Source organism: Propithecus coquereli, unplaced genomic scaffold (assembly GCF_000956105.1).
Source record: "Propithecus coquereli isolate 6110/MARCELLA unplaced genomic scaffold, Pcoq_1.0 Scaffold31, whole genome shotgun sequence".
Classification (NCBI taxonomy): domain Eukaryota; kingdom Metazoa; phylum Chordata; class Mammalia; order Primates; family Indriidae; genus Propithecus; species Propithecus coquereli.
The window spans coordinates 754549-763436 of record NW_012148730.1 but is presented as its reverse complement, the minus strand read 5'-3'; the positions used below and the strand labels follow the sequence as shown (position 1 = coordinate 763436).

The following is an 8888-nucleotide window of genomic DNA, read 5'->3' as shown; positions in this document are numbered from 1 at the left end:
CTGTTTGCTGTTTTTCTTTTAACTTGGCTTATGGAAGTGTTTGTTCAGGATGTTTTATATAGACAAAATTAACAACCTTTTACTTTATGGCTTCTGAGTTTTGTGTCAAGTGGGAAAGCTTGCTGAAACTCCACTGATAGTGGAAGAATGAAGACTAAGGGGGATCTTGGTAATCACCATATCAGTAAGGAATGACCTGTGAATCAGAGTTGACTGTTAGAAATCTGTAAAATTCCATAAGCTTTGCAATTTCCCCATATTTATTATTTGTGTTGTCCCAAGTCTGTTTCCCCATAGTGATTCCAAGCAAAACCTTTAAAATGCTAAGGGCCACTGGGCTTGTCTTGAGTGGGAGAGAATCAGGGATAATAGTTAATATGATGGGAAAAGAATCCCCAAGTGTTGGCAGCTTTAAGGAAGGAACTAAAAGCATCCCTGGGACCTACCTGGGGGAAGGAAAAAGTGCGTGAAAAATGGAGATTGGCTCTTAATACCTGATGGTGTATCTTGCCACACAAGGATAAGGAAGAACAGCTGTTCAGAAAAAACTAGGTAGTGGTCATGCTTACTCTGTAGTGACAAGGTACATCTAGCAATATCATGACCACATTACATTTTTAATTTGAACAACACTGGTTTAGTACATTAGGCCCATCACATTATGTAGCAAATGGTTTAAGCCTTAGGGAAATAACTAGAGGGCTAAAGTCCAGTTTAACAAATACCACTGAGTCTCTGACTCCTCACTGTTTCCTTCTTTTTCTTGTCTTTGTACTCCTTCCTCCTTTCCTTATCAAAGTACGGTGTTAAAACTCAAATGATATTTACCTTTTTATTCTCTTGGCTCGTGTCTAAATTTTCCTGTGAAAAATTTATAGAACATTGCATTTGCGAGTAATCTTTTAAGTATTTCTGACTTCAGGGGTATGCTTATCTTCCTTAAATTGGAGGGGGGGAAATAAATGATTCCAAGGGTTACCCAGACACTGAGCTCTGGGGATAGCCATCTGTGTAATTTCCTCTCTGTAGCCCCTTCAGCGTGATCAGCTCTGTGATCTTCCTCTCTTTCTAGTCACTTTTGCTGCCCTTTGAACCCCAAGGCAACCTTTTATTGCACATTATTCTCTACTCTCCCTCCTTTCCTTTATCATGTTTCTCCTCCTTTCCACCTTACTCCAGATTTCTCCCACAGCTCCCCCATATATGTCCCCCTCCATCCCCATTTCCACTATCGTAATTCAATCATCCAGTCTCTTTGCTGAACTGGTGACATATCCTTATTACTGTTCTCTCCCCCTTACTCCAACCTCCATATAGCTGCCAAAGTGATCTCTCTAATTGCAGATACGAGAGTAAAGGGAGGACTTTCATTTATTTTAAGCAATTCTATATTGTCTGAAAGTTTTAAAACACGCATGAAATATTTTTGTCATTGAAAAAAGTGCAAATATCATTATATTATTCGGCTGTTTAAAATCCTCCAACAACTTTCCATTGACTGCAGGATAAAATTCAAAATTCTTAATATTTTATTTTCCCTTGCCTCTGCCATTTCCTTAATTAATCAGCTTGGTGAAGTAACTTCTTGGTTTTTTCTTGTTCTCTCAATCACTCTGTCAGGATTATCAAAGATGCTCAGTTCTGAATAATAATGATAATAATAATAATAAAATAGTTAACATTAAAACATCTGCAGCATGCCAAGTGCTTTACTTGTTACCTCATTTTACAACTCTGTAAGGTAGGTATTACCATCTCAGTTTTATAGATAAAGAAACTGAGAATCAAAGAGGTTCACTGACTTCCCTAAGGTCACATAGGTGTCGTGTGGGCAGAGTCAGGATTTGAACCCAGTTCTGCCTCGCTCTAAAACTTGTGCTCTGTCCACTATACCATGCTATCTCTAGAATATGTTTCAGTCATTTTGGCTCAACCTTTTAGAGAAACATTATTTCCTCTCCTTAAGTACATCAGAAAGCAGTTTGGTATGGTTCAGACCATGAGCTCTGGAGTCAAACCACCTGGGTTCAAATCCCAGCCCTACAACTTATTAGCTGTATAACCTTGAATAAGTTAATTAATTTCTCTGAGCCTCAGCTTCTCCATCTGTAAAATGGTATGCTAGTAAGTTTCTCTCACAGAGTTGCTGTAATTTTAAAAAGACCCATGTAAAATATGTAGTACAACATGTGGTTTTACGTACCACACGGTGTGCATACCCTCAATAAAGCATAGCTATTATTGTCATTATATTGCAGATACCTGCCAAATTTCCGTTGGCCCTTTTGTTCATCTGGAGTTCCTGATCAGTACATCTGATCGGTACATCTGAATCCTGATTTGCCATATCCTAATTCCCCTTCTATGTATTTCTGTGTAGCAGAAACTGCCATAATTATATTGTGTAAATTTTGCCTTTTTGAGAGTGATTTTTGCAAGACACAACTTTAGACATACAACAATTTTTATTAGTTCATACATTAAATGGTTATTTATTCAAATGCTGCTCATTTGTTAAGGTGTTAAAGAATGTAATGGTTTAATTGCTGAATTGCTTTAGCATTTCTTACATAAGTATTTTTAAAATTAATTCAATTCTTTTATCACAGGATTCATCTTTTTGGCTATGTGTGTAGTGGTTAGTTCCACCTTGTCTTCATGGTAGGACCTTGCTATGGCCAGAGTAACCAACCTCCTGGTGTGTATTCTTTTTTTTTAAGATAGAGTCTTGCTCTGTCGCCCAGGCTAGAGTACAGTGGCATCATCATAGCTCACTGCAACCTTAAACTCCTGGGCTCAAGTGATCCTCCTGCCTCAGCCTCCCGAGTAGCTGGGACTGTGGGCACATGCCACCACACCCGGCTAATTTAAAAAATTTTTTTTTAGAGACAGGGTCTCAAAATATTGCCCAGGCTGGTCTCGAACTCCTGGCCTCAAACGATCTTCCTGCCTCGGCCTCCCAAAGCGTTGGGATTACAGGCATGAACCACTGTGCCTGGCCAATGGTCCTTTAAAAACCAATTTTTCCCCCCTAGCAATACCTTAATAAAAAATCTTGGCCTAGGGAGGTTTTATTCCAAAGTCTACCCAATATCACTTCTCTTAAAATTCTTCATATTCTCCTTCAGCCTTATTTTTGTTGCCACTGCACTCCAGCCTGGGTCACATAGCCAGACCCTGTCTCAAGAAAAAAGAGGAAAAAAAAAAGAAAAAGACCATCAATTGCTTTCCATTATTTCATGTAAAGGATATTCTACGTGGGGTTTATCGACTTGGTACATTTTTAAAATTCAAACTCCTTACAGAGATTTGTTATCTTAAGTAAATAAGAAGTTCTTGCTTGATTTCCTTGTATCTGTTATCCTTAACATCATTTCATGGACTCATGGGTAGGAACCTTAGGGACAGACTGGTTCCAATTGTCACAGTATGTTCAGTAAAACCCTAGAGGCTTGAAGGTAGTGCCTTAGGCATTGCTGGGGGCACAGTGGGGTAAGACAGGCTTCCAGACACTCTCACCACCAGAGCAGCTTGGCTTTTCTGTTTTATATATTAGGCTTCTAAGTAAGATTTCATTTCAGGAAAAGTCTGCTAACCCAATCCTTTTGTTTTACAGTTGAAGCTTGAATTTTCTACCTTGAGTATTTGCAATGAGGACTTTGAATGTCATCAGGGCAGACAGTACCACCTTTCTATCAAGGTTCTGAAAATGCATTTCTGAGACTGACAAAACAAATAACAGCCCAAGTTCTTGCTCTGGTACTTATTAACTTCCTTGAGGACAGAGCAAATGTTATACCTTTGCTTTTCCACTGTCTCGTGCCTAATAGTGTTAAACACATACTCGGTGCTCAAGCATATTGTATGAAACTAACAGACTTTCTTTCTTATTACGTATACTGGCTGTGTAAGCAAAGCAATACCATAAAGCAAAGACATTTACGTTTGTGTGCACATATGAGAACACTTTAATACTAAATGAATAAGAATCATGAATATAGTAATAAAACAACATAATAAATACTATAATAATAAGAATGAAGAATAAGGAAAAGACCAAAGAACCTTTCTCTATGACTTGAGGTTTTCCATGAATCATAGGGGGAAAGTCAACGGGGGCATTTAGATGCAAGATACCTACCCTAAAAGCATGATTTCTCTCGGACTTCAAAATGCCATTATTCTTGCTACTATTGGTACTGCTGCTACTACTTCTTCTTCACCATGTGCATGTTCTCGAAACAGCAACCAGACTCTCCTAAAACTTACTTAAGTTGTATCATTTGTCTGCTGAAGCCTCAAAATGGCTTCCCATCTTGCTTAGTAAAAGCCAAAAGTCCTTACAGCGGCCTACAAGGCCCTAGGTGATCAGCGCACAAACACACACCCCCAGCCCTGATCCATATCATGCATTTTTCCCCAACTTTATTTCTCACCATTCTCATTACCCTACTCCAGCCATATTGCCCTCTTGACTGTTCTCCGTGGCATCAGGGCATGCAGTTCCTACCTTGGGGCCACTGAACTTGCTGTTGCCTCTGCTTGACACGTTCTTTTCCCGGATACCCACAAGGCTTGGTCACTCAGTTCTTTCAGGTCTCTGCTAAAACGCCACCTTCCCAGGGAGGCCTCCTCTAACCATCTTATATAAAATAACAATGCCTGGCAAACATTCCCTAACACCCTTACCCTGCTTTTTCTCCATGGCACTTATTAAACTGACACATTTATATGTTTATTGACTGTTTTCCCACACTGCAACATAAGCTCTTCAAGAGCAGGGACTTTATTTCTGTGCACTGTTGGAATCCTGTCATTAAAAACAGTAGCACAGAGTAAGCACTTAAATGTTTGTTGAACTGTGTTTTCATCGTTATTTTTTAACAATTTCCTTGTAGTGCCTATATCGGGGGAAAGCTAAACAGGAACTTGAGACTTCTAGAAATCTGTATTTCCCCAACCTTCATGGATTTGCATTAGAGGCTCCCAACAAGTAGGTCCACTTTAGGTCTATGCTCCAGTCTAGTACGATTTGAAATAAGAGGGGAATCCAGTCGATACAATCTCTTCTACTATACTCAGGGACTTGACAGCACAGAATTCCCTCCCTCCCCATCTCATCTCAAGGTTCTCTTTTCTCGCAAAAAAAGATAGGGACCCCTGGAATACTGTGCTGTACCTTGCACACAGCAGGTACCCAGACTGACTACATTTCAGCTTTGGAATCAGCCCATACTAAACCTCTCCGGGTTCCAAAAAACCGAAATAGAAAGCTTTCTCAATCACAAAATTGAATCTTGTAGAAGTTTTTATTTCAGTGATCAACAGAATGCAGTAAATCGAATCTACACTGATTTGACATTAGGCATGCACCTCTACCTGAAACTGCTGTTAGTTTTTGACTGGCCTAAATCTTTATAACTCATTTAGGCACATCTTTAAAGTTTTTGTACCCTGATATACAAGGTAAGTTAATTTCTTCCTTGTGGCAGTCTAGTAATGAGAATTATGTTCACTGGCTAGATTCCTTTATAACTAAAGGCCTCTAGACTCTCAGACTGCCTATAAATACCTCGAGACCATAATTTAATATAGATATTTCAGCAAATCACAGTACAGGGGAGGGAAATAATCTACAAAGCTGAAGTGCACGGTATGAACACTCCATAGATCTTTTTTCCCCAACATTGATAGTCAAACACTAGATAAGGAGGCCCACAGTTAAATACCAAATTATCCTTCCCCCACTGCTATCCTTTCTTAAAGATACAATGATCTCCCCAGAAATCTGAAATGAATCCACACAAATGACAGATTTTACCTATGTGGTCCCACTATCAAATTATAGAAAGCAGTTCCACTATCAAAATTACAGGAAGCAGTTAATGGGCCTTTGAGAAAAGCATAGTCCCACACACAGTAACATACACCTAATAGAGTTTTCCATTCATCTGTCAATTATTTTCACAAGATTAGCATTAAAAAACACAACCAAATACACATATAACCCTCAAGCCCCACACACACACAAATTGGTCTTTGTTCTTTCTCAGATGACATGATGTCCCAAGAGTGACAAAAGATGGGAGCCAATTCCCCCATAGCCATTTCTTCAATCATCCCATCAACAGCTCTTCATTTCTTGAACTACCTTCTTTTTCCAAAAAGGTAATGCTGAGATCAGTCAGAAAGGCTTTCTGAGAATACTGGCTTGGATTTCTGGGTCTGTTCCAGTCAATTCAAGATGAATTGGCTTGTATCAATGAAGCGCTCAACGCAGTTCACAAAACAGGCCTCAGCCCGACTGTCCAACTTTGGCCCAGGCTTGTCCATGCACTTCTCCTGCTCAGGACAAGATACAGAATCACAAAGCGAACTTGAACATACCTAACAGGCACAATGCACACTATCTGGGTGATGGATGCACTTATAACTTTGGCTTAAGCAGTACAAAAGCAATCCATGTAACCAAAACATTTGTATCCCCGTAATATTCTAAAGTGTTTTTTAAAAAGAAAACTTAGAAATTAAAAAAAGAGGGGTGGAGGGTTACTTTGTATTGCTTAGAGGGAAAACTTCACCTAAAAATAGTATCTGATATGTTAAGAATAGTTACAAAGTATGGAGCAATTTTCTCCAGCCTTAAATTCTCACAACCCTATGGAGTAGATACCATTATAAATCCTCATTTTACAAAGAGGGAAACTGTGGCACAGAGATACTTTGCCCAAAGTCATAGGGCCAGAAAATGGTAGAGCTATTACAGAGCAAGAAAAATGGCAAAATATAAATGAAGTAATGTTTTGCTCAATTTGGTTGTAACTCCAGAATGCTGCTTGCATTAAATGCCTTTTGATTAACTGCAGAACAAAAGGGTCAAAGGATAAATCATTATGGCAAAACACCCTAAAATCTATCAAAGAAGGAAAAAAAAATCTACGATCTGAGAGTCTGTAACCTGTTACTTAGGCCAGAGGTTCTTGAATGCTCTCACGACAAATGGAAAACTGTATGAATTTTCCTAAAGGGCCCATAGTTTACAGATTCTCAAACGGAGTCCTTAGGCACACTCACTCTTGGCCCCAAAGTAACGAATCACACATTTTTAAAAAAGAATCAAAGCATTCTGGTCCAAGGCAGATCAGAGTCAAATAAGCATTTGGTAAGTGTCATAGTCCAGCAATACCACAAATTTATGGGAAAAGGACTATGGAAAAACGATGACTGTATATAGTTCAAGTTAGGAAATTTGGTTCATTATCCTCTGTGGTGTACACAATCCTAAGGCCCTCCAATTCCAAGGAAAATTTTTCTGGACCTCTGAATTCTGTTAATTTTGTACGTCAAGGGAGGGCAGTATGCTGTCCTTGGCAACAAGAACACTTTGATCTCAAGCTGCAAATGCCTTCCACCCTCTTGCCAAAGTCCCTGCACAGGGCAGACTCAATTCCTCAACCTTCAGACTTGAAACGGCTTGTGATTACACAACAATCCAACAAGAAGACCAATAAGTATGTATGTTGGAAGAGATTACGCTACTTTTATAGTTAATGGGCTAGAGCCATTCATTTCTCACCGGGGAGAAATAGAACTGGGGAATCAAGGTAAATCCCGAGGAGTCCAGAAATAGCAGATTCACTGATTCACTGACTCTCTGGGACTGGGGCTCCCAAAAATAAAATCCCAGCGCTGGGGGCTCTGATCAGTCTTGGTGACCAGCACTAGGCAGCTTTAACCTCGGGTGCCAGAAAGTGCTGGGTGGGACAGAGGCGTAAGTCTTCTTAGATCCCCAGTCCTGTGCACCAACAAAGTCGAGGTCCCGAGTGACAGTCCCCTGAGAAGTAGAGTCACCCTTCTCCCCTCCGGCTCAGCCTGAGGAACCTGAGAAAACCAAGGGGTGCTGCCGGGTCCACCCCCACCCCACATCCCCAACGTCGTCCCGAGTCCCGCGGGGCAAAGACAGAGGGAAAGTAAGTACAGTGTCCAGGTCCCAGCCCCAGGATCCTCACCCAACAAAGTTCGGTCATCTGGTGCACCAGCTGCTGGAAGCGTTGCTTCTGGGTCTCCACCTCGATGAAATGCTGCAACTGCGGGTCCACAGCGCCCAAACCCGCCGCGGAGGAAGACGAAGAGGTATCCATCCCCGCCCGACCACGCGTGCCGAGACGAACTCCGCACCAACTCACCGACCTTCACGTGTCTCCGCGACGGAACCGGAACCACAACCCGCCGCCCTGGGGACCGCCCTGCGAGCGCACTGCGCGGGCGCGACACCGGCGCCCGGGTCCAGGCCGCCACATCCCGCGCCCCAGGCGACCCTGCGCTCCCCGGCACGCGGGGCCCCTCCCGGGAGCCCGCAGCCCCGCGCCCAGCCTGCGCCTGGAGGTCTCAGGGCTTGCAGCGCAGCGCCGAGGTGCTGTCGAGACGTTATTAAAAAAAAAAAAAAGAATAAAGGAAAAGAAGAAGCTACTTCCGACCACGTGGCCTGTTCCGGGCCAGCCCAACCCGCTTCCAAATCGGCCCGCGCTTTCCCTGCTACCAGGACTGCGCACGGCCCGGACTGCTTGACTTGTTCGTTAGCCATGCTGGGTCCCTGGCTCTAGTTTTTGGACGGAGTTTTCTCCTCTTCTGACCTATGGAAATGAGGCTCTGGCAGAGTTTGTCCCCAGCTTTCAGATTCGTTTGGATATTGCATGCTTGCCATGTGACAGGCCCTGTGCTTTGGCCTGTGAATATCTCTGTTTCAGAGGCAGGATTTAACAAAAGAGAGACAGGTTAATCGCCAAGGGTCCTGTTGAGTTCTCAATGTTGGAATAGGCCAAACCATTATCACACAACAGCTTGCTTTCTTTCGTTCTTTTTCTTTCTTTCTTTCTTTTTTTTTTTTT

The 8888-nt window shown here is 41.9% G+C and overlaps 1 protein-coding gene across 2 annotated transcripts; it reads right to left on the bottom strand.

The window, feature by feature from the left end:
- Nucleotides 1–5290: 5290 nt before the first annotated feature.
- TIMM8A (translocase of inner mitochondrial membrane 8 homolog A (yeast)) lies at nucleotides 5291–8224 on the bottom strand. Of its 2 annotated transcripts, none has more exons than XM_012650075.1 (2): nucleotides 8010–8224; nucleotides 5291–6342 (listed from the first exon to the last, which is right to left on the bottom strand). In XM_012650075.1, the coding sequence occupies exons 1-2, from the start codon at nucleotides 8139–8141 to the stop codon at nucleotides 6235–6237; spliced, it is 240 nt and encodes a 79-aa protein (XP_012505529.1). In that variant the 5' UTR covers nucleotides 8142–8224; the 3' UTR covers nucleotides 5291–6234. The 2 variants fall into 2 exon arrangements, with proteins under 2 accessions (XP_012505529.1, XP_012505528.1); XM_012650074.1 differs by having other exon boundaries at nucleotides 5291–6345; nucleotides 8010–8170.
- Between the last annotated feature and the right edge of the window lie 664 nt (nucleotides 8225–8888).

Excerpts from the sequence above, each read along its gene's own strand:
- TIMM8A (XM_012650074.1), bottom strand. The coding sequence starts at position 8,141 with ATGGATACCTCTTCGTCTTCCTCCGCGGCGGGTTTGGGCGCTGTGGAC. Across the intron at positions 6,346-8,009 it reads AGATGACCGAACTTTGTTGG|CAGGAGAAGTGCATGGACAA; the intron begins GTGAGGATCCTG and ends TCTTGTCCTGAG.